The sequence below is a fragment of the Melopsittacus undulatus genome, chromosome 8, assembly GCF_012275295.1.
Source record: "Melopsittacus undulatus isolate bMelUnd1 chromosome 8, bMelUnd1.mat.Z, whole genome shotgun sequence".
In the NCBI taxonomy this organism is placed as follows: Eukaryota; Metazoa; Chordata; class Aves; order Psittaciformes; family Psittaculidae; genus Melopsittacus; species Melopsittacus undulatus.
Genome location: NC_047534.1, coordinates 40,837,435 through 40,863,826, shown reverse-complemented (window position 1 = coordinate 40,863,826; position 26,392 = coordinate 40,837,435). Strand labels below are relative to the sequence as shown.

Below are 26,392 nucleotides of genomic sequence, written 5' to 3'. Positions count from 1 at the left end.
ATGCCTTTATCATTTCAGACTTTATATGTAATAAGATTCCTTCCCTCTAAGGAATGTATTGTAATAATAATACTAACCAGAAGTTATATTGCATGCATATTTTTTTTAAATATCAAAGACGATGCCTTATTGTACATATATCCCAAGAAACAAGGTATTTGGTTATGCAGCTAGCCACTGGATATTTTGTAGTGTTCTATTTCACTGTACATCTAACGTTGCCAAATGTATATGCTTAGAAAATCCTTACTTGCCTGAACACTTTATGAGCATATTTTATGGGCTTAGTACAACGTTTTCAAAAGCTAATCAGTCAGATTGTGAAACTGAGCCCAATTTCCTCAACACTGTTCTCAGTGGAAGTTTGTTCCATGCTAAATATAATTTTCCCAGTCATATCTTTCACAGAATTGTTCCAAGGGGGAAGAGGAGCCCAAAATTTTACTTTTCATTGAAAAGTGGTGATAAGCTGTTTTTCATTTAATTTTCTTCACTTGTAGATGTGCTAATGCCAGGCATAGCCTCTGCCCACAGACACATGGCCTGAGCAGAGGGTAGGAATGCTTTTAAAAGAGAAGTTCAACCTGAATGCTGGCGTCTCAGAAGCTGGATGGGAAGGACCATCACACAGTCTTGGCCATCAGAGCAAGACAACTTCTGCTGCCATTCCAGCACAGCCACATTTACCTGGCACCTGGACAGCATCAGTCTCCCACAATGCTCAAAGTATACTGGGATACTCAGGCAATACACAACCCCGCTTTGAGTCCACAGCTACCCACACAGTTGGGGTTTAAGACATGGCTGAATGATGAAAAATTACTGCTGAGAAAGTTCTGGATTTTGCAACTAAATTTTCCGCATGGACTGACTTCCAGTTCAATCTGATCTTCTCTCCCCATCCCTCCCCAGTGAAATACTTACTGCAACACCTAGCAAAATGGCTGGTTTTATTTCTGATAAAAGTGTATGTGATTTCCACATCAGGTAATGAACATTTTTATATCTAGAATTCAAAATGAAGGTTTTGAAAAATCAACTAAAACCTTAATTAAACAAATTCAGCCAAAGCGTTTGTTTGGTTTAAAATATGATTGTTAAATTAAAAACAATAAACAAACTAAACCAAAGTTTAAACTATGAAAAAAATATTGCCCAATAATGCTGCTAGAAATTATTGCATAAAAAGTTCATTTGGTACTGTATTGTGCAATACAGTTACAGTATATTAGCACTATTTGGGAAGATTTTATGGTTGCACTGATGTGCTTAACAGAAATACCCTGAAGTACACGTCTTCCTAACAAGGTGCATACTCATAAAAAGGGAGAGAGTGAGATCTTGGGGGAAGCCAAGAAAAGGGATGTTTCTGTATAGCTTTAGTCCTATAACCTACTGGTCACTGCAGCTGATTCAGATCTAGGTCAGCTGGCTTATTTTGTTCCTAGTGGCATGCTCCCGGCAGTTACCAATATGGGTCTTTGAAAATGACAATTTGAAACTGCACTGGCAGAAAGCATCCACTGTGACTATTCCCCTCTTTCAACAACTGATAAGACAAAAAAACGATTAATGTCTGCTGTTCTGGACAGTGGCACAAAAGCAAGGCTCTTTTCAGTGGCAAACACAACACACTTCTTCCCTTATGGAGGGGGCCATTCTGGTACATAACCATGGATCTATCCATGGCAAAAAATAAAACAGAAATTCCACAGCACCTCCAGTAACTGGTTCTGATTTTGGTCTGGTTCTAGAGGACTTTGCTAACATTGAATAACTTAGCTTTTAGTGAGGTCAGCAACTGGTCTGCTGTGTCCACTGAAGAAAGATGGTAATTCTAGGGATTCCCTTCACACTTCATGGGTACAAATACCACCCACATACAGGGGTGTATATGGCCCTCAAAAATGTGCACAGGCAGGGCTGTGTATATCATAATCCATAATGGTGCTAGGCTGGGATTTATAAGCAATAGCTATGACTTCATATATTCTGTATTAATAATAATACACTTCCTCACAGGGTTGTGCTCCCAGTGAGACAGTGCAGTCCTGCTCCACTCCCAGGGCTCCTGCCTTGTCCTGGTTTGGTCCTGTGCTGGCTGAAGCCACAGGGCTCTTCCCTATGGACACCAATGCAGGACACCCCCACAGCCTGTTAAAATAACCAACTGCTCCAGCCCTTCCCTTAAAGACTGAGACTACCAGCCTGCTTGCAAGGGGCAAGATATGACTGCTCAACAAAAGCAGAGCTCCTACCACGCTATGTGACACTGAGGCAGGATATGCTAACCAAACACCATGATAAATGGTACCCACAAAGCCAAGAAACAAGTTCTTTTCAATCCTAACTCTGTGGCAAGGAAGGCAGCTCCCCGTGACCATGAGGCTTATGTATCAGCCTCAGCAATTTTCTCCTTATTTTCAGCAGCTCATTACCACAACCATATTCTTTTCTCAGGTAAAAAAGCTACATTAAAAGGAGATCAAACCCAGCCAAACATGGTAAGTACAGAAGGGGACCAAGAGCTAGTAGGACACAGAAGGTAGCACCTCTCTGCCACAGAAGGCTGGCAGCATCACTGTTCCTGAAAGACAGGAGAGAAACATTACAAAACACCTGAATTTGTCTCCAGTAAATTCAGACAAAGCCTGCTCTTTACTGCTTTGGTTTCAGTCCTTTCCATCGACCCTTCTGTCCTTCATAGCTTTGGTTTTAGTCCATTCTATCTTTCTCTCCTCCTGCCAGGAGCCTGGGCCATGGAAGTGGTAAATTAAACTGTGAGTTAAAGCAGCCACCTGTGCCAGGTACTCTGCTCCTTAGGAAAGGCAGAATCAGAGGGACTGGGAGGACTGCTCACATTACATTTTGGCTAGAGAAGTTTGTCTTGCAGCTACAAGACCTATGGGAAGAGGAGCTGATGGTGCAAGTTGCTCTGCCTGAGTGAGCAACCGTCACACTGGCCAGGAACACGCAAAGGCTGCTCCTCAGCATCTTCTCCAGCTCATTCCCATTTAGTCAGCGTTTTCTATTTCAGATAACAGCAACACATTTTCTCCCCTTCCCTTTGTCCGCGTCATGTCTCCTTGCTGGCCTGCAGGGAGCTGCGCCACTGTCACTGAGGCACAACTGATATTGATTGCAGAGAGGGGTCACTCAAGCAAAAGCCTCTTGACTAGTGACACATGAAGGCAGTCTGTATTCCACAAAGACCTTAAAAGTTATTTATAAATGCCACAAGACAATGTGCTCTATAGGAGTGATAACAGTCAAAATGCAATGCAAATTAGCAGCTGCATGAATTCTACTCTTTTGGCAAATGCTCTTTGTTACTAATATACTACATTTAAGCCTCATGAGAGAAAACAGGCTGTTAGACTGATCTGAAACCACTAGGGACACATGATAGTTTATGTGTTATCTGACCCTCAAATAAAAGAAAAAAAATTAAAAAATTAAGAAAAAAGGAAAAGAGAGAAGGCACATCAAGTACTGTACCCTGTGATGAGGAACCTTGCCTGTCTCCTAGCGAAGAAATGTTGACCGTGGCCAAACTTTCTGAAATAAAGAATTTACAACACTTCCTTTATGATACCCATTTAAGAATAATAACAATAAAAGCAGTTTTTACAATAAAACTCTGTATCTTTTTGTAACTGAAAAAGTTTACACTTAGAGATAACGACAATCATGTAATCTATGAGGCTTTTCTATTATTCTATTTATTAGGTTTTTTCCCACTTATTCCTCATGGAATAGATTATTTGGCTACTGGTATAAAATAGGCAAGTGGTATGGAAATTTCTTTTTATGTCTCATTAATATTTTCTTACCTGATTTATAATACTCACTTCACATTAGTCTTGTCTGGCAGCCTAATATTAGCCTTTTTTGTTCTACACAGTAATTAAATTTAGAGTAATTCAATGTACGTTATAATTGAAAACTGCAGCTCATTAATTTCTAAACACTCTGTATTTCAGACTACACCTGCTCCTTTGGCACATCCTCTATTTTGAATCCATCCACTCCTTCCTGAGTAAGCTATGTTGCTATGATACATCTGCTGTCACAGTTTCTTTCTTAAACATACTTTTAGTTCATAATCATACTTACTTAGCATAAATAAGACTAAGAGTGCAAAGTCTCCTAAATCCTTCCTTAGTTATTGTGTGATTCAACCCCACGAATCAAGGCGAAAACCATTTTTAACCTGAAGGAATACTAGGGCTGTGTCATGGACATGCAGCATCCTTGCAAAGTTTGTAACAGTGAAACCGGCTTATAGACCACCTCACTGCAGAAAAGTTACGGAATGGGGTAACCCCCAGTGCCCATCAGCACTCCCTGCAGACCCTGATTACTGGTTTTCTAGCTACATGTGCGTCCATGGGCATAGCTGCACCACTGCTGTGGATCAGGGCCTGCATTAATTTTATACAATACAGTCAGGCAGACTTAGAAAATAAGGTAGGCTGATCATCCTTCAAATGAGTCTCTCATGTGGGCTCCTGCTACCCTTGCATATATCTCTATTTAAATTAGGACTGATTTTAAACCTGCAATGAATGAGACTGAAGTGGAATTGGCAGTGGAATTATACTCTGCTCCCAAAGTCAAATTACCAGTTACTATCAAATTACCAGTTTATTGCCACCCATAAAATCTAATCCATGATCACATTCTCAGAAAAGGCTTGTTTTAAATTTTGTTGACCAGCGTTCTGATTTCCTCATTTCTCCTTTTCCACATATGGTTCATCTTTCCTATTTTTATACCCTCTGTGCTTCCTAATTAATATTTTAAAATGCCTGTGTCATCAAAATTTTCATGTAAGGGCAGGAAGCATCCCGTTTCCCTGGAGGAAGCTATAATTGTTCAAGGTTCTTACTTGAGGTGGCACTCAAGAAACTATCATCTCAAATGGTCCAGCCCAGCATCTTTCAAACGGATTTAAATAATGTCTTGATTTGAAAACTGAGTAACTGTGAATAATTAGAAATTGGGCTGGCAAAGCAACTCCCCATTGTAAAGTTGGTCTACACAGACTGTTTACCTTCTGGAGCAAGAAGCAGGCATTGGCATGTAGACAGGTAATACAGCTTCTGCTACACAGGAGGGACTTTGGGGTTTGTTTTTCATCTTTTGTTTGGTTTGGTTTTGGTGTTTGGTTGTTGGGGTTTTGGTTTTGTTGTTTGCTTTTTTTTCACCAACAAGTCTGCAGTTTTTTGCAACATAATGTTTAGTTGATGTCTGTTTTCAGTTGAAATACACTCCTAGGTTCCAATCAATAACTCAAAATAACTCTGACATCTGGGATGTCAGAAGCATATGATTTGTGGACAGCAGCTCTTATTTTAAGTATGGGGCACATCAAAGCTGAAAGACTAAGTTTGGGGTACAGTTCTATTTCTTAAATTCATTGGCAATAAATAACATTATTGACAATGAACAAAATGTTGATCTGCACTTATGCTACAAGGCAACATTTTATCTGTACTGCCACCATCAAATAGCACTTTAAGTGACATTGCTCAGATTTCTAACAATGAGGTTTTTTGAATTTTCAACAATAAAAAAAACCCAAGAGAGTTAACCAATAAAAAAATTATCCAGTAAGCTCCCAGCATTATCAATCTGCTGAGCAGTGAATCTGCCTTGCAAACTCCAGTGTGACCAAGGCAATTGGCAGCTTCCGGGCACCAGGCTGCAGAGCTGTGACAAATGCTAGCAGGGATTTGGAGGCTAGAGCGAATGAGAAGCTGACACTTAAGAGACTGAGCACTTCAAATTCTGTAAAAATATAACAACACACGATGACTTCTGTGATTTTTGTACATTTGTATTAAACACATCATTACTCTGATCATCAGCCAATTCACAGAAATGCTGGAATGCAAATGTAATTCACTATCACATTAACTTTGGCAAATGCTTCAAGATTTTTCCAGCAATGTAAAAGCATCAGAAATCTTCAGCCAATAAACTATTTGATACATGACATAAACCATAGAGCTTTTAAAATGTTTCATCATTACATGCAAAATGGAAATTGGGAATACAGGATTCGTATTACCATGGTATTCCTCTACTCTGCTATCAGGAAGGGGAAAAGCTGCCTGCCTCTAAGTGCTACTTAACAAATTGGAAATCATTAAAAAACAATTACTAAATCACATACACATATGACTAAGGTTTAATAGAGGACTTTACACTTTGTGATACTAGCTCTAATGTTCGTTAGGCAAACTATTTCAAACTGCCTTAGCTTTAACCAAATGCAATAATCCCCACTAAAAAGCAATATTGCCTAAGTGCATTATAATATGAACTTCACTATTAGAAACACATCATCCTGTAGTTATCTCAGAATTTGTATGGATGTGAAGAATATTAATACTAAGATGACAAGGATTAGAACAACCACTGTTCATCATTTGAGAATCAAGATTTTTCAGCATGATGATTCTTGCCTTGCTGAAACATTAGGACTGTAGGAACAGTGAATGCCAGAAGCAACACTGTTTCTAACTGCTGATGCCATGCAGAAAAAAAGGTTAAATATGGAAAAGTTTAATGTTCTGAAAGTTAATGATCAAAAGAAGACTTTGCAAAACTGTCAAGAGTTGCTGTCTTCGCTGATGATGAGTGTGACAGGTTTGAAGTAATAAGAGCAAGTGGTTTATTGAGCTTAGTTACAAACCTGCTCTCCTTACTTTGTTCAAATGCAAAAAAAGAAAAACATTCAGCTTGGGACTAAGCATGAGAAGTTATATCTGAAAATATCTTATTTCTTGTGAAAGATTAAAAGGAAAGAAATAAGGGCTAGAACAGATCAGCTTCTGCAGCATCAACCACAGGATAAATGGTTGTTCTTTTTTTCTTTCATGGTCTAGTACTTCATTTAGGCACCTCTGCTTCTGTTTCTGCTACCTCTTCTAAAACAAGCATTTAACTTTTCATGGGTCTTAAGGGTTCAGTAACCTCTTATGAATGGGCAATTATTAATGGAGCCGATGTGCCTGCCTGTCAGGGGATTCTCTAACCGAATAGGAGGCGGCACATCAAACCGCCACAGCTTCATGTCCTGTTCTTCTTTGTACAGACGCCAAATGACATGTATTTGTACTTGTGAGCGTGTAAACAGTGGCCAACTTAAAATGCCTCTGCCCTTCTCATCTAAAAAAAACCCACCACATGGCCCCACTGCAAACAGTAAGGCAAAAAAGGAGCTTTTTTGAATAATACTAGAGGCAAGAGGAGAAAATCCCTGGTAGTCAGACTTTCAGCACAGATTTACACAGGCTACACAAAGTACAGAGGATATAAAGCACAAGATACGTTGGGTATTAGTTCACAGCCAAAGGTGCTACCAACCCCACTTCCCGCAGCCCCAGCTTTTCCTTGGGCCTCTCACGTTCAACTATTGACCAGACCTGACCCTGCCTGGTTTATGAGATTAGACACAATCGTAGCCCTAGGTGATTATCACCAGCTATACAGTGTCACGTTATAAAGTCTAAGGGAGGTAAGAAACTTGTAAATAACAAAATTATCCTTTTATAGGGCTCTTAATTCAACAGTCCAGTCTGTTTCCTGTAGAAGTGATTAGTAATAGAAAATAATTAGGAGATGCCAGATGGGAGGAGGAGTTAAAAAAAAAAGGCACAAACCTCACACAGCTAAAGAAAGAGAACAACAAACGAGAGAGCTGCCAGCTAGCAACCCACTGCAGTTCTTCATCGTCCAGGACATTCATTGCATAAGCAACAAATGACAACCACACGCCTGCTTTAGAGACTGCTCTTAAAGACCCACCTTCTCCTTTTTGTGGCCACTGCATGGGTTACTGTGAGAAGGCATAAAAAGTCAAGGGAAGCCACAGGGTTTTTGTCTTTAAAGAAGATTATAATTTCCTTACATATGGCTATGAGGCTTCCCTCCTGTACATCCAGGCACCCTTTTTGGAATCCCTAAGTAGGGAAGGTAGGCTCATAGGGAAGGTAAGCAGTAGGTTCCTACAGTGTGTTAGGGCTGAAGCCATGGCAGCTCCCCATTGCTCATCAGGAGTCGAACTGGACTTACGTATTTCTGATTCCTATCTAACTAAGGTTCACTAAGATGGGAACACTCTTTCTCCTCCCTGAAGAGTGCCCAAAGAAAGCTGTCTTCTTTGGCATTTCAATAGCTAAAGGAGATCCCTTCCTCCCTGTGATCCTTCTTGAGCTAGTCTGTCCTAGTTAAAAAGGAAGAAAACTTCTGCCAGTACATTTAAGAGAAGTCAAGGCTATACAGTACTATTTGTAGGGCATTAAAAATGTCACCAGACCAAACCACCAAGCATTAGAAATCCCAAAAAGAGCTTCTGGTGAGGGCTTCACATTGACTTACCACACAACATGGAGAAACATACAAAAAGAATAATAGCTTGTTCACTGCTAATAGTTTGATTTTATCAGTAACAACACAACCAGTACTCTTCAGATTTAGTTGCACAGCAACTGTACTGCTTTACAGCCTTTGTAGCAGTTACGTTAGTTAGACTACTCATTTTACAAGGGCTTGATCAGCCACTGAGGGCATACTCTACCCACACTTCTGCTGAGTGTGGGGAAGGTACACTGGTTTCATATAGCAGCTGCCTTTCTCAATGTAATTAGGCACTGGACTTTCTGAAGACTGTATCTTTGTGTACACATCTCACATGCCAGATCATAAGAGTCACGCGTACATGAAAAAGCAAAAAGTAATATGAAAAGTCATCTCAGCGAGGAAACAAATGATTTGTACCCATGCCTTTGCACGCCGAAGGAGGTGATCCTGCCCCTCTACTCTGATCTTGTGAGACCTCACTTGGAGTATTGTGTGCAGTTCTGGTGTCCTCAACATAAAAAGGACATGGAACTGTTGGAACAAGTCCAGAGGAGGGCCACGAGGATGATCAGGGGAATGGAGCACCTCCCATATGAAGACAGGCTGAGAAAGTTGGGGCTGTTCAGTCTGGAGAAGAGAAGGCTGCGTGGAGACCTCATAGCAACCTTCCAGTATCTGAAGCGGGGGGCTACAGGGATGCTGGTGAGGGACTCTTCATTAGGGACTGTAGTGATAGGACAAGGGGTAACGGGTTGAAACTTAAACAGGGGAAATTTAGATTGGATATAAGGAAGAAATTCTTTACTGTTAGGGTGGTGAGGCACTGGAATGGGTTGCCCAGGGAGGTTGTGAATGCTGCATCCCTGGCAGTGTTCAAGACCAGGTTGGACAGAGCCTTGGGTGACATGGTTTAGTGTGAGGTGTCTCTGCCCATGGCAAGGGGCTGGAACAAGATGATCTTAAGGTCCTTTCCAACGCAAACCATTATATGATTCTGCAACTAAAGGCTGAAGCAGGATGCTGATTCTCAGCTGTGCTTACCTGCAAAATGGAGGAAGCCCCTCTGCAGAAGTAGCATTGTGATGGGAGGCACAGTGTGCATTTGAAATGCAACCTGAGCTAAGATACTCCTCACTGTCAGAAGGTTGTGGAGCCTTATTTGTTTTGAATTTTATAACACTAGACCAGCAATCAGGTTACCAACATAAGCACATGACTTTCACTTCACATTAATCCCACACACCACACATTGTGTAAGCATTACATTAATGTGCTTTGAAAGCACAAGCACACACAGAGGCAGACAGGCAAGGTCCTGTGAGGCTAACTGGAATCAGCTGGGATGCCATTTGTAACCCATGGGAACTAATAGAGCACAGCTGAGCACTGACCAGAGCTGTCAAGGAAAGAAGAAGGAATTTGCCCTGGAAAAAACAAAAGAGCTAAGGAACCATGTTTAGCACTGGAGCTGAGCTACAGGTCCAGTTAGAGACCCTTAAGAAACAAGTTTGGCTTGCTAATTTATCCTTTATAAGCATAAGATTCTGGTAAGAGAGAAACTAGATATTCTGTGACCTGGGGATTAAATTAGCAAAGCTTATGCTTCATTTGCAAGCTCTCAATCTTAAAGCAAGATCATTTTATACAACCTTTTTAGTGTATCAATTTTACTGGCACATTGAACACAAATAAGGACTTAGGTTACTCTTGGTGATTATGAGTTTGAAAAAGCACCCTAAAGTTGAGAAAAGAATTTTCTTTGTGCTGATGTCTGCACACTGGACAGCACATGCAATTAGTTCTCCTTTCTTGGGTCTTAATAAATAGTTGAAAACAGCTATGCTCATAAAGAGGTATCATAACCATTTGCAGCCTTAGTTGTGACTGTATATGCCATATATAATGACATATAGCACTGGATCCATACCACCATAAATGCTAATGCACAGAAGGGGAAGATGAGGAAGACTGAGGCTGGGTCAATCACTGTAGAGTACGATATTGCCAATGTGCTGGAGTAGTTACCTAAAAAGTAGGCTTGTCTTACATCTAAAACTTTCTTGGTATTGACAAAGTTGTCCGTGGTTTGAAGTCTCTGCTGAAAGATGGGCTAAACCCAGAAGAAATAAATAGAAGTTTTTGCCTTCCAGAGTTATGTTTTATTTATAAATTACATTAAACTTACAGAGTGATTGTCATGGACACCCGCGCAGGGACTGGAAAGGAACATTTGTGAGAAAAGGGTTGACAATCTCCTCAAGTTAACCCATGGAATTCTTCAGTGCTCCATCTCCTGCCTCTTTAAACTTACTTTAAGGTAAACATTTATTAGTTGTACTTTTAAGAACATTGTTGCTTTGTTACTGCCCTTGTTGTAGATACGGTTTATACATTACACACTCATCTTTTCTCATGAAATTAAGTTAATTCAAGTAAATGGAAATATTTTTAAAAACATCCATCATCAAGATTGCTTCAAAGCAATTTTGATTTTGAAGACTACTTTTTTGACTATTAAGACTACTTTTTAGTTCCTGTCAGTTCCAGCACTGGCATTACTGGGCACCAAGCAGTGGTGCTCAAAGCTGTCTTCCTCCATCACAGACCTTGCTAAGGGGACTTATGCTCCACTGACAGCCAAATATAAGTTCCACAGCTGCATTTTCTGATGTCCTTTCACTAAAGATAAAATAAACCTTAGCAAAGGAAGGTTTTAAGCACATCTTTCTAACAGATTTAACTGAGAGCAAAAGTAGAAAATTAGTAGTGTCATTAATGAAAATATCAGTGCCAGTTCAAGGTTGGAAAGTGAGACTGGTCCCTCTCCAAACACCCATAAGTATGACCCTTGATTTTGTATGTGGAGGCTCTTATGAATCCATTAGAAATGTACACAAAGATTGCAATTAACTTTTTGATCTGGATTATCTTTGGAGGCAGGCTTAAAAACATGCTTCCTACTAAAATGACACAGGTTTACATTTCCAGATCTCCTGTCCAGGACTGCAGGCAGTCAGCCTTCATCACTGTGGAGTCAAAAATGGTATCGCCATTGAGCTCATTAAAAATAGAACGGAAGAGTGCTTTTATAGGGTGACTGCTGCCTCAAACCTTCTCTCAATTCTTTCCATCTGTAGGAACTGAATTGATTGTCTGGAAGGGGTCTTTAACTGATTTGCAGTCACTGAAGTTTTTTTAAGCACTTTTTGCCAAATTAAACATGAATAAATGTGATTCAGTTGCTATCCTAACATTAACCTCAGCATTTCATTCTGAAACATGGGATAACACATAACTAATTATTTCATTTTCTCATAACAAACACTAAATCTTGAATAAATTGGTCATACAGCTTCTTACATTAGTATCTCAAAATCACCTCAAAATAAAAATACCATGCTTTGCAGGGCTTTCAAGGACTTTGATATATGTATCTAGGGATTTATTAACTTCTGAGAGCTACCAGTTTTATAAGGTATTTAACTGAATCAAGTAATCTTCTCCAAGGCCATAATTACCTTTGAGAGTGGAGAATGTTCACAGATCCATCAGTATTCAAGGCAGAGGAGGAATAGTAAATCTTGTGATACTGGGTATTATTTCCATTTCCACACTAGGCCATACAGAGTGAATCCACATGGGAAGCACCTCTTTCAAATGAATCTTAGCCCTCTCTTAAAACACAGACAATGACGGCTGCACAATTGTGTTCTGAACAATCTGCAGACTGTTTGGGGAACCAGCATTACCTCTTTAAATACAGCAGCTAAAATATCTGTCCAGAGCATTTAAGCGTGACAAGCACTCTCCTGTTCGCAGTCTCTGCTCCTCCAGTTACCTCTGACTATTTATCAATTCTTTCGTAGGTTATGAAAATCATAAATCATTAACCAGGAATTTTAATTTTTAATATATACTTGTAAATGGTAAGCAGTTATAGTCCTTCTTATAATCAGTGAAGCACATGCTGTGCAGTGGATTATATTCTCATGCTGTTGCTAATAAAAACCTCATCTTAAATCACACCACAACATGGTCTCTTTCAGGACTCAAGGGTATTGTGATTTGTGTCCTACAACCCTTATCTAACGATTGCATAATTTTTGTCTTTTAATCTTTTAGTGTCTTTAAATCCTTCCCCTTTGCTAAGGCTCATCTTTAATGTACTGCATATGACAAGTCACCCAACGCATGCTGAATTCTGCTATAAATTAATCACTGAAAAGAGTAGGGAACAAATAAAGAGTTATTAGTGCATGCTAGGAGGCCTCTAACACAAATCTGAGGCGTTCCCTGCTACTGCCCCACACCAATTCAAGGCTGGGTGAGTGCTCGTTAATATTTCATCCTCAGATTTGAGGTGTGCTCTCTGGCTGCCCAATTTCCTCCACTTAATTTTATGGCAGAAAGCAAAACCACATTCCCACCAGCTCCTCCCCAGTCAGAGCCGGCGTGTCTCTCCTCTCCATCTTATGAAGGGTTTATCTTTCATTCGCCAACAGTCACAGGCACAAAGTTTAGATTTGAATCTGAACAGCCTCAGAGTCTGCAAATCTGGGAATGTATTTTGGCTCAGGATGATCAACATTCAAGACCCAGACTTCTTCCTCCCTTTACAGAGGAGGAAACACGGGGTGCAGGGAGAAGCTGTGGCTACAGTATAAAACTGATAAAGCTGCATTAACTGCCAAATACCATATCCTGCAGAAATATTCACCCACACTATGGGGCTAATGGGCTGATGTTGTAGTACACAGATTTTGCTGCTTGGATCATAAGACAATCATTTTTTTCTCATTGGATTTTCTTTGTATCCTTTCTTAGAATTGACAGTATTGATTCAGTGATACTGTCTTTATCTTGGACAAGAATCATTCTGCCATCCCTCCCACCAAAGAGGAAGAAGAGCTACTTGATCTATTTATAAATATCCTATGAGAAGACTTCCTTGTATCATGGTTAAATGATTTGTAATATGGTAAATACTACATTATTATTAAGTTACCAAGTAAATATCAATAAGAAGCAAGACCCTGCACAAATAGGGTAAAATTACCTTCTGAGCAATTTAGTAGATAATATGTATATTTTCCTTATGTCATTATTATAATTTTTACCAAAGAAATCTTATAAACTGCAAGAGATTGAGAATTCCATTAAGTGGAGATGTAATGTCTCCAGTGTATCCTTATTCCTAGCAAAATTAGCCACCATATGTGATTCGGTCCCCTGCCTGCACAGTCCTCCAGCCAGTCAGCTATGTTCACCTCAATGAATTTGAAGCAGCTCTCCCAGGCTGTCAAGGTGACAGCATTAGTGGCTGTGCAAGTAGTTCAGTCTCCCAGACAGTGATTCGAGACATTCTGGAAAGCCCTCCAAAGTCTCCTCTTCCCAACACTCACTCCTACATTGTACATAGGCACCACTTGCTCTGAGACATTTGGTGAGACCACTACCATATCTCTCCCCTTTCCTTTGTTCTCCACATCCTGTGACTTACAGAGGAGGGAAAAAGGATTTGGCAAGCCTTAGCTGGATACTGGGGTTTGTTCCAAACGCTGTGGTTGATACTGTAATTGGTTGCTGGTCACGGGGTAGAATGCCTTATTTTCCTTCAAGATCTGCTAGGTGAAGCAGCATTTGGGACTCTGTGTCATCTTCCAGCAAAGATCCTGAGAGGTGTAAAGGCAGCAAAGATGCCATGTCTGCGCCTCTCCACAGTAGAAAGGATGGCACTGTGCCTTCCCCATGAAGCCATGGACAGTAATCCCACTGGATAATGACTTGAAAATTAAACTGAAATCTTCACATTTAACTATACTGTGGTGTCTGTGTGCCTCATTGTGTTCACATCAACGTAGTACCAAGAAAAGAAAGAGAAAAGGCTCAAAAGCTGGGCTTCAGGCCAGTAAACACCACAGCTGTTGAACTACATTACAAATGAAGCCACTTTAGTTGCTTGTAACTTCCACACAAACAGAGTAGGATGTTGTAATTACACGATTAATGTCTCTACGGGTTTTTCACATAAAATGTAACTCCATAAGAAATATTAATTCTTGATCTATTTAATGAAAAATGTTTCAAAACAGTATGGATAACTTGCTTGTGAGTCTGACTTAACACCATGTTATCTATGGAAAACTAGCATTCTTCAATAATAATCATTGAAATCCCTTTACTAGGAAAACATTTACGCCAGTCAAAAAGCTGCTGTGACAGAGCAGAGTTCTGTTGTCACTTGAAAATTGCTAAATGCGGAAAGAGTTAATTTTACTAAAGAAACCCAAAGTGGTGATTTCCAGAACTCCTACAGAAGATTTTTACCCAAGCTTTGCATTATAATGAACTCTCTATGATAACATGCAAAAAAATCCTTTTGAAATGGCACGCTGCAAGTCAGTGGCTGTCAGGAGCTATAACTGATAACTCACCCCTCTACTACTGGTACCTAACAGGCAAGAAATTGGATATTTAACATAGTCAGCTTGCTTCAATATCCCCACCAGTATTTCTTTTCTCAAAACTACCTGATGACAGGCAAGACCCATACTTTAAGCTAAGATGGGTGCTTTATCTCTCAGCAAATTCAGTGCAGGATGACAGACTCTCTGGAGAAGGATTTGAAGCACCAAAGCTATGAGCTTCCTCTCTCTGTGGACTCTGTATGGAGCTTAGTTTCGCTGTAATAGTCATATTTGTTGTCAATTGTCAGTCAGACCTTTCCCCTCCACAAAAAAACCTGTAATCAGAAGCATATTTCTGATTGGAAAGACAACCAGATGATCCCAACTAAGGTTAGCATTTCTTCCAAGCAGCAGAAGCATATTATGTACTCATAAAGTCATTCTGAAGTTTGTGAAATAGGGGAGCATATCAGACGATTACACACGCATTAACACCTACACACATGTAAAAATACACTTTAAAAAGACTTCAAATGTCAACTTTTCAATAAATAAAGTATTTAGTTTAACATGATGGAACTCACATTATGTTTTAAGTTTAGTCTTTGTCGCAAAAATGAAGTTTCAAGCAGCTTCTTTGTCTGCCTGACACATTCCCAACCTCCTTAATATTTCTGTGTTCACTCATTGTAAGATTTCTCTGTTGTTTGTTTTTCTTTTATAACCCAGGATGCAGTTAGTTCTCAGCTGATACTGCAACTTTCTGAAGAGAGCAATCCTTCTTCATAAGACTGGCTGAGGCCAAAAATAGCTCTGTCAGCTTCTGACAGGCTGAACTCAGCCAAGTGAAATGTTTTAACATTTTATCAACTTAATGAACAGGCTTATTTATAATGTGGACAACTTTACTGTCATTGTATGCAGACTGCTGAAGAGATTATGGAATGCATTTGTCTGGGGAATGATGGATATATAAAGAAACATAATTTTTGACCAAGGGGGCAGTTTTCTTATACCCTGTAAACAATTTTAAGATGAAATATTTTTTGCCTGTTTGAAATAAAGAAGTGGCTTAATCGTAACATCTGTAATTGTGAAAACATCTGAAGAAAGGAACTTCGCAATAATAAATAACTAACCTCCAAAACATTTAAATTTGCAATATGCAAAAAAATTACCATAAAAACCCCTCTCTAAACAGCTTAAATATCACTATTAATGCAATACTGGAAATGAATATGTAGACTAAATATCTACAGATACTTTTAGCACTTTATAGTAGATGGGAGAGGGTTAAAAGTACAAAATGAAAAGTCTAACAGAAACAAAGAGTGTGGGTTAACAATTGCTTACCCTCTTTTCTGCTACCTCATCCTCTCCTGTAGACTCTTTGCCATCATGTTCATCTCTCAGGCTTGGCATATGTTTTTTGTGTGCTGGCTCTCTGTTTAAAGTTGTATATCCTACGTGTTCATAAATAGGATTTATTGTCATCTTGGCAATGTATTCAGCTGCTTTCGTTTCAATATAAAGAGTAATCAATCCATCTGTCACCAGGTCATGGATGGACTCAAAACGTTTCTCCCCAACAAAGTGCTTTCCATCGTAGTAGAGTCTGAAGTTTCTGGTTTGACTTCCAAATCTGCCTCAATGAAATGGGAAAGTTGTTTTTTTAAAGAACAGTACGCAGAATAAAGAAGAGCAAGCAAGCCTTTGCAAACAATAAAAACCACTTTATCACTTCAAGCTGTGACTATGCTCTGTGTCTGCTCCAGACGAGAATGAAAATCTCAACTACTACTTAGCACAGATAGGAAGGAGAGATCAACAACTGCAGATAGATAGCCAAAACAGTGTCTGTCCCAGAAGGAGCTGTTTGTTCTCTTATTCTTTTAGCCCCTCCATTATCCCATGGAAAAACTGAAAATTACTTCACACTCTTTATGGCTTTATTTAGCACTTTACTACTGCATTGCCATAGTCAATTTGCTTGGCTTTGATATGAAGAGTTCTCATAATAGAGTCCTCTATTACAGCTGATCAATACGGAGTTTTGACGCTGTCTCGGACCTCTGCACCCCTGCTTGCTTGCAGGAAGAGGCCATTCAGGGTTCAGATGAGCTGCAGTGCCAACAATTACACTGAAGCAGAACCGCTGCCAGAACTGGAGCAGCACAGGACAAAATGGCACAAGGGCAAGCATTCTTTATTCCTGGCCAAAGGCCAAGGACTAACTCTTCAAGCTTTGTACAAAAGTCCTTCTGTGTTATGCTTGTTAAGTCCTGAGCTTCAAGCAAATCTTTGTAACATACAGGATATATAACGTGAAAGCTATCTGACACTAACCTCTCTGCAGTCGGGGTGGAATAGGATTTCAATACAGGCTCTTAGCAACCAAAAGAACACCAATTTTACCTGAATATTAGCATAATTTCAAAAAACTGTACCTAGAATGTGCAACAATTTTCTGCCTAAAAGCAATCTAAATGTGTGAAAGTACACCAGTGTTTGCACTTGGCAACAGCCAATGCATTTCCTGCGGAGAAGATGGAGGCAAGAAGCTGTTTTCACAGCTCACTCCAGTGTTATTCCTTGGTCAGACAGCAGCAAGGGTGGCTGCTTAGGGTATTGGCCCCCCTGGGAGGTCAGATCTCCCAAATAAATATTAAAAACTAAATTTGAAACCATGGATTGCTTTCATTTTACAATCAAATGCTTCATAGGAGATGTTAAGGAGCAAAGTAAATACTGGTGCTTTTGCTGAAGTGGCTCCTTTCCAGTGGGGCCTTGCCAAACAAGGGGAATCATAATTTTAGACCTTGCCTCAGGTGAAATATTGCACTCTTCTTGTAAATATGGGCAAACCCACTTGTTCTACGATGTGTGGGGTTTTTCTTGTGTTCTGAATCAAAATGCCAAACCTTCCCACCCCCTATCAATAATCGGACAGTGACTGTAACTTCAGGAGCTGCTATTTTTATGTGACACTGAAGGTCAGAGGCTCTCAGAAATCTGCGTCTTGTTCAGTAAGAAAAGAGGACACGAGGGGTAGGAATTACCTAGGCATTTTACTAGAAATTAAATGTTACTTCTGTGCATATTTTTATGCCATGTAAACTATAAGGTCACTGAATTAAACTGAAAAACAAGAAATTACAACACAGCATAAAGAAAGGCATTTTTACCGAATACTTATTTCACCCCAAGATGCAGTTCTCAGTGAATACACGTCATTCAGAAAGTAGAAAGATAATTCCCTAAGTTACAGCAGAAGGGGCAAGAACATATTTAGGCTCATTCCTGAGAGCATTGTTCTATTCAGCGTAGTACATGGCAAACAAGCTTCAACCATGAGGTGTGCTCCTTGCATATCCTCCGCTGTCACAGAAGTCAACATAAGCAAAGAGTACTCAGCACTTTGCAGTGCCAAAGTGATCAACCTTCACTGTCTCCTGCTCAAGTCAATGGGAATGAAGCACATGGAGCACACACAAGCCCCGTGATGTTAAAATTTGCAGGAGAGCCAAATAAGTTTGAAGGTGAAGAACAATGGGCCTTAAATGACAATATGCAATAGAATATGTTTTATTAAGACATGTAGCAGGGGAACTGCTGCTTTAATCAGTAACAGACTCTCTGACAGTACTTATAGAAGAGTTTTAAACAAGCTGAAGGTGACTTACTGCTCTTAGCTTTCTAGAAGAGAAAGTATTACACTAATCTTATCAAGAAAAGATAAGGCATAGAAAAGCTTCTCAGGGCCTATTAGTCAGTACACATGGTGTCTTGATTTTAGTAACATCCTTCAGAGTCTAAAACAAAGTTCTGAAGAACAAGATAGCCAAATGCAAAGAACAAGTTTTTAAAGTACTAAACCTCTTCCTATCAGGGTCTTGAGGTGCACAGTTCTACCCAACTATGCTTTACTGAGCAGCCCCTATGCTGCACATTTGTTCAGACTGCTGTAGATAAAGCAAGTATTTGAGAGATACTACAAGGAATAGGATTTCCAGAAGCACATAATCTTTATCTGACTGCTCCTGACCCACATTTCAGCACGAGTATCTCATAGACAATGTTCCACAGGTTTAATTCTTCAACAGCATCCCAACATCTTTCTCTTAAACTTCACAGACATATTGAGACATTCTCCTGTACATATCTGGAGAGCTGCACATCAATTTATTTTGGCATTCAAAGGTTCATTCAACTTTCCTGGTTTAAACTACACATGGGAAATTTACCTACTACCCATTAAAGAAAAGTATTTAAACAAAGAAGTTACTCTGCATCAGTGTGAAAATCACTTGGAAAAGGTGCTTGTGTATCAGCTGCAAAAGGTTAACACTGAATGGGTTTACCTTCATCTGATTTCCCATGTGTTCCAAATCAAACTTTTTTCCCTCTATTCTTTTCTTATTGGATACATTGTGGGGAATTGCATTGTTTTCCAAATAGAATCTTATTAGCAACAAGGAGGAAAAACCCCCACAAAACTCCAACAAATCAATGAAGCATCAATCTCTTACAAAGTCTGTAGCATCTATGACATCTCAGAATCCTGTCTTACTTCTTTCAAACTCATTTACGTTACTGACTATACAGTGATACTATTTTGATCAAATTATAATATAAATGCAAACAGAAACATCCAATTGCAAATGATCAAATTCTAACCTTCAGTCCCTTCAGTCTTAAAATTATAGTTTAAATTTTTCCATAAGCAAGAATATTTCCTTATGCTTAATTTCAATAACATTGCTGCAGCCTGGTTAATTATACATCACCGTGGCAACTAAGTAGAGCCAAGATCTTGTATTTCAGCTTCCTGATGGTATCTTCCTAAGGCAAGTGCTAATACCAGCTGTTTTTTGTTTAAGAAATAGAAAGCAGGATACAGATAATGTATGTTCTCTTTTGGTTTAAACAGGCAAACATTAGATGTTTTTCCAAGCAAAAGAAATGGACCTCTGACATGTCAAACAGTCTCATTGTGTCCACTCTGAATTTGTTTGCAAGCAGCAGGACTACAGATAAAAGACTTCTTTTATTCAAAGTTATCTGAAAAGCAATCACTCTGTCTAGTCTCTTTGGTTGCCAGTAGGGCAGAGTGGGTAACAACGTGGGAAAGTGTATTAAGTGGTAGAGCAAATGTGGCTAGTAATAAAGGACTGAGGAGCTGAATTAGGTATCATAGCATGAGAGAGACAGGCTTCAGACTCAGCCACCTACTCTGTATGCGGCATTCACTGATGAAACAAAAGAAAGAAGTGAAGGACCAAGAGCCCATCCTCACTTTCTTACCATCTAAGACGGATTTTAAAGTCCACATACAGAATTGCACAGTAGCTATTCACCTCTTTCACAGCATATTTTATGATGAGAAGAGTATCCAGACAAAAACATTACTGAAAATGTGCAGCTGCAACCAGAACACAAAGTTAGCACCCTTTGGGGCTACTTGTGTCCTCGTTAGTTTCAAGCAACTTCATACACTGAGCTGCAAAATCTTAAGTTCTTTACATGTGCCTGAAAGTCACTTGGACTTACTCTTGCCTCAGAGACAAAGCATCTTAACGCACTTTGTGGCCAGAAGGTAGAAATTCAACTAAAAATTAGGTGCCAGAATTTCAGCTCTAGCTTCTGAAAACTCTCAACCAACCCTGAAGACCAGAGTCTTGATGCTCTATAAGATGTGACAGAAATGTTAGCAACTTTCACAGTCTGATACTAAGCAAATAGTTACATTTCTGTACCAAAAATTTTGAAGAAATGCTCTCCAAGAGTAAATTTTGCAATGTGACTTCATGCTCCTGACAGCTTTCGTATTACTTTAAATCAGAACTGTATTTTAATTCTTCTAAGCTATCAACCCTCATCAGTGTCTGCTCAGCAAACTTCAAAATGTGTGTGCGAGTTTTACTCTGCCGATGTACAACATTTTCATTCTAGGTCATGTATGACATTGTTTTTCTGGCAAATTTTGAAGTAGAACAACATCAGATTTGTAACAGAAATTCCACTGCAATAACACACACTATGGAGAAAACTGACACAGCATAATGCTCAGACATGCACAGTTCTTGTCTCACTTACAGCAGCTTTTCCTACAAGGGTTTAAGTTCATAGAGACATAGAAACATAGTTTCTATGAAAACTATAGTTTCATAGTTTCATAGAAACATAGTTTCTAACCCACAGTTTGGGTTGGAAGGGACATTTAAAGGCCACTGAGTCCAATCTGCCTGCAATGAGCAGAGGCATCTTCAATTACATCAGATTGCACAGAGCCCCATCCAATTCGACCTTGAATGTTTCCAAGTATGGAGCATCTTAGCCTCTCTGGTCAACCTGTTCCAGTGTGTCACCTCCCTCATTCTAAAAAAATGTATTTCTTATATCAAGTCTAAGTCTACCTTCTTTTAGTTTAAAAGTTACTTATGACTGTCACATTTATTTTTTGCTTCTAAAGGTTTTCTCACACTAAAAGCAACTTTCTCTTAATTTATCTTACTAAGACAATATGCATATTTTAATATAGTATGTCAAGGAAATCTGAGTGGAAGACAGCAAGCGAAAACCCTAAGAAATTTGCCCTGTAAGATAGCTTTGCAAGTGCAAAAAGGGCTTTTGGAGAGCAGAGTGGACAAACATTGTTTTTGCTGTTGCTCCTGTTTTGGTTTTAATTATTTATCTACACTCTATATGTTATTCAAGGTCTCAAAGTTTATATATATATACAAATGCCTTAGATTAAAAATAACTACAGTAAGATTTCTGCTCCAGAGATATTTTGCCAAACCTGATTTACCTTAAGCCACTGTTAAACCCAAATTTACAATAAAGGTTTACTTAACTTACTTAAAGCTATTACACAATTTGCTACTTAATTTGTTTTATCAGTGTATTCTACCTCTGATCTTCTAGTAATTACTCACCACTTTTTTGTAAACAGTGAGATTCACCAATATACTCATCCTGTTCTCTAAAAGCTGCATTCCTTAACAATAAACAAGCAAAATAATGCAAAATGAAATGGTTCCTGCATATACAATATGCACTGTTAGCATTCTGGGAACTACTAACAGCTCATCAATAAGGATTGATAGCTTTCCTATTATTATATCCTGTTTTTCCAGAATGCAATTTGTTCCTTTGTGCAAGTGCAGCAGTAGGTGGGGCAGATGTCAATTTATTACAGAAACTGCTAAAGTTCATTTACTCATCTCTAGCTATAAAAGAAACCCAGCACCTATCAAATCAGGAGGAACAATGCTTGAGTCAGCTGAGGTACACCAAGTATAAAAGAGGGAGAAGGAACAGGAAAACCAGGCCAGACAACATTTACTGCTGTCAGTGGTTTTAGAGTTTGAATAATTCATAAATGTTTTGATAAAAACAATTACAAAATTAAACAACAATGAGGCTATTTGTTATTTTGAAAGCATATTTATAAATCTGAAGGACTTTTTTAGCTTATTGATGAAGATCAGGAGAAGTAAACTGTTTCTCCAAGCACAAAGATTTATAGATGCATGTTTCAGAAGCATATGAAAGAAGAGGCCAACCAAAAGGACTAACTTGAAGATATATTTCTATCTAGCATTTTCTAAAAGCAATAGAGTAAAAAGGCATTCCAATAGAACCTGCAGAAGACAGAAGAGATACATATCCTTTAGACAGGGGAGGACAGTGCAATGTTTGCTATGTACAAGTATACACAATTATAAACTGATTGCATTGCAATTTGAGTTTTTACTAATTCAACTCCAACAGTGCCTAAAAGTTTCAAAGCATACAGACATTCTACACCATAAAAATATTACAGTACAACACAGACTCCTGCTCAGGAGTTGTGACTGGGTAGTCTAAGAGATGGGGTACACCTTTCAGTTTGTGTGGGCCATTTTTAAGAGATCATAGACTTTTATACTGAACAGGCATGTGAGACAATACAGGAAAGAACATACCCTCTCTAATGGAGGAATGAAGCATAGAGAACTTAAAAGCCTCAGTCAAGTCATATGTGAAGGCAAGAAGTAAGCCCAGATCTTTTGAGCTCCAGAATGCCTCAACCGCGAGCCCAAAGGCTCTACAGTGCACCAGATTACAGCAGATCTTTGTCGTGCAGCAGGAGCTATAGTCAGAGGTATAGGACACGGCATAAAATGAGCATGAGTTATATACACTGAGCAGAGACAGCTCTTGGACAAGTTACCTAAAAGTTCACCACACCAGCCAAGCAGAAAATATTCCTCTGAGAAGTGCTGAACTTACATGAGCAGGAGAAAGACTGCAGCAAACTGAATTGCCAAAGATAAATTAGGTACTCTAGCCAAAAGAAAACAGAGCTGACAACAACAACAGATGGGAAGAGGAGGGAAGGAGAACAGGAACACAGCGAGAAGACATGAACCATAAGGAAAAAAGCATGCTAGTCTGTGGGAGGGCCTAGGTAGCCAGCTAATTACTCATTAAGGTTAGCAGCTATTTATTATTATTCTAAATACTTCAGCAAAGCCACCTCAGTAGTGTCCAGGTGCACTTACATAAGGCAGATGAAATGCAGGATGCCTATGCTGTTTACTGGTAGTTGAGCCTTCCATGTTAGTGACAAAGTAACAAAGTATGTTATTCAGTATGAAATTTCATATAGGAAAGGAAATTTCTTTTATATAGAAGATCATTTAAATAGAGGCCAAATTGTTTTATTTTAGAGCAGAAAAGCAAGTTCCAGAATTTATCAGCACACTTTGCCTGGCTTTTTCAGCTAGCAACCAAGAAATATTGTGTGACTATTTTAGAAAGGTTTCTAGAAGCTGAATTCAGCCCTTGCTACTGCCAATCACTGCATTTGCAAATTGGGTAAAAAAAACACACAGAAAGGTGTGCAAAGTTTAGTCTTTAAAATGGTCTTTATAATTTTTTCTTACCCTCTGTCCAACTAGCAAGGTCCTACACCTGGGACAGAGCAATCCCAGGCACAACTACAGGCTGGGCAAAAAGGAAATTCATGGCAGTCCTGCGGAGAAGGACTTGAGGGTGTTGGTCAATGAGAAAATGAACATGAGCCAGCAGTGTGCACTCACAGCCCAGAAAGCCAACTGTATCCTGGGCTGCCTCAAGAGGAACGTGACCAGCAGGTCAAAGGAGGCGATCCTGCCCCTCTACTCTGCTCTCACTTGGAGCATTGTGTGCAGTTCTGGTGTCCTCAACATAAAAAGGACATGGAACTGTTGGAACAAGTCCAGAGGAGGCCACGAGGATGATCAGGGGACTGGAGCACCTCCTGTATGAAGACAGGCTGAGAAAGTTGGGGCTGTTCAGCCTGGAGAAGAGAAGGCTGCGTGGAGACCTCATAGCAGCCTTCCAGTATCTGAAGGGGGCCTACAGGGATGCTGGGGAAGGACTCTTCATTAGGGACCGTAGTGATAGGACAAGGGGTAGCAGGTTGAAACTTAAACAGCAGAGGTTTAGACTGGATATAAGGAAGAAATTCTTTACTGTTAGGGTGGTGAAGTACTGGAATGGGTTGCCCAGGGAGGTAGTGAATGCTCCATCCCTGGCAGTGTTCAAGACTAGGTTGGATGAAGCCTTGGGTGATATGGTTTAGTGTGAGGTGTCCCTGCCCATGGCAGGGGGTTGGAACTAGATGATCTTGAGGTCCTTTCCAATCCTAACTGTGTCTGTTATCATGGCAAGGTTTGCTTGGGTTCCTTCTCTGGACTCAGGATAAACTATGACCAAATTTTGATATATTCATAATTAAAAAAACATAATTCAGCTATTATCACACAGAAAGTTTGTTTCAAACAATCCTTCTTTTCCCAGTTCCTCTCCAGTGCCCCAGCCTATACAACGAGGCTTTCCAGCAGAATACAGATGCACAGTTTTAACCTCTGAATTCTAAAAGCCTTTTGCAGATGTTGAATTTTACATGTGTAAGTAATCCCATGGCAATCAATGTATGTTCCGGAAGAGCACTACATGTGTGTCCCAAAAGAGCCCACTGAAAATGAACATTCAGCTACCAAAGCAACTGTCTTCTGAAATTAATTTGCCGTTCGTTTGCTGCAGCTCATTTGCAGCGTTATGGTCTAAGAGCTTACCAATTATGTCTCCTTTTAAAATATCAGTACCTAGTTTCTTAGAGCAATTTCATAATGTAGGGAGAGAGAAGATGTATTGTGCAAGAAATGGATACACATGTAGCTGGTTGTCTAAACTAAGGATTACTAATTTTTGACAATGATTTTGCCCCAAAAATTCTCTCCTGATGCCACATAATCTTGAATGTGCCCTAACCCCTGAACATAAAGAAAACAGGACTCCTTATCATGGCTAACATTATTACCTTTTTTTATTTTTTAAAAAAATTCATGCTGCAGAACCTGATTTCAATACATCCCCAGTATCACAACAATAGAATTTGCAGGAAGAGAAACCATGGTAACCAACTAAACGCGCTACAGCAGATATCTGCTCAAAAGAACATGCAGTACTATCACACTTCAACGCCTACCACTAATACAATCTCTATCCATTTCCTCTTTATCCTCATCCTAATTATTAAATAAGCTCTCAACCACAAAAGGCTACATTGCAAACCATGTCTTATTGTTACTGTCATTTGTTATAGGTCCTAACGTTAAGCACTGTACTACTCTTTTGCCATATTTAAAAGCAGATCTAATACTTCGTGGAATTAATTAAAGACTTTCAGTTCTTTTCATCCATTTGGAATATCTAATCAACATTACAATGTATGTCATGTATTTTTATTGTCAAAGATACTTGCTGATAAGTATGGACATACATACATACCTATAATAATTTACTCTTGTTAGTAATTTATTTTAAGCCTAAGGGTTGCAAAATCTTTTCAGTGGCATTCTCTTAATTCGTGAACATTGGTGAATTCTGTTGTACCCTCTTTTGTTTTTAATAAGCTATGAGAAGCAACATCCATGATTAAGTACAGGCATTAAATATAGCAGGATGCTGGTTTGCTGCTCTCATTTGTGTTTATGCTTCATTCTCTTTTATTCGGTGTTTGAACTGATACAATTTCACAAACCTTTTTAGGTTCTGAACGTCAATATTTGAAGGATAGCACTGAATAGTTGGCTAAACTCACACACTTACAACAACATTTAAGTTATCATTATGCTTTTGCTTAAGTACGTACTTCTCCCTGTTACAAATTGAGAAATTTGTCTTCTGAAAACAAAACTTCTTTTGTTTCAAATTTACATTTAAAAAGTAGTCTGTCTTAAAAAAAAGTTAGGATGCAAATTAATTGCACAATAATGGACAAAAGTAGACAAAAATAGCTCATCAGAAGATGATAAAATGCAGCTTCTTAAGTAGCACATTTTACAGTAACTCACTGGCAACCTTAATAACTGGAAAGTTTCTTTGGGTAAGAATCACTTTTTCTAGCTCATTAAAGAAGAAGAAATATTCAACATCTTCACTTCGAACTCAGTTAACTATTCCACAGCACTGCACTAAGGATATCTGACTGTCTGGATTAAGACTGCAAAAGCTATTATTTATCCTATCCTATATTTGGCCATTTAATCATTACAGGGCTGTGTATGTAGCTATTG

General features: G+C 39.2%; 1 protein-coding gene across 1 annotated transcript in view; it reads right to left on the bottom strand.

Moving 5' to 3' along the window:
• CHN1 (chimerin 1) overlaps window positions 1-26,392 on the bottom strand; it is a 103,780-nt gene that overhangs the window by 38,840 nt on the left and 38,548 nt on the right. The window contains exon 6 of the mRNA XM_005152591.3: window positions 16,134-16,422. Coding sequence (XP_005152648.3) covers window positions 16,134-16,422 — 289 coding nt within the window. The remainder of the gene's footprint in view (window positions 1-16,133; window positions 16,423-26,392) is intronic.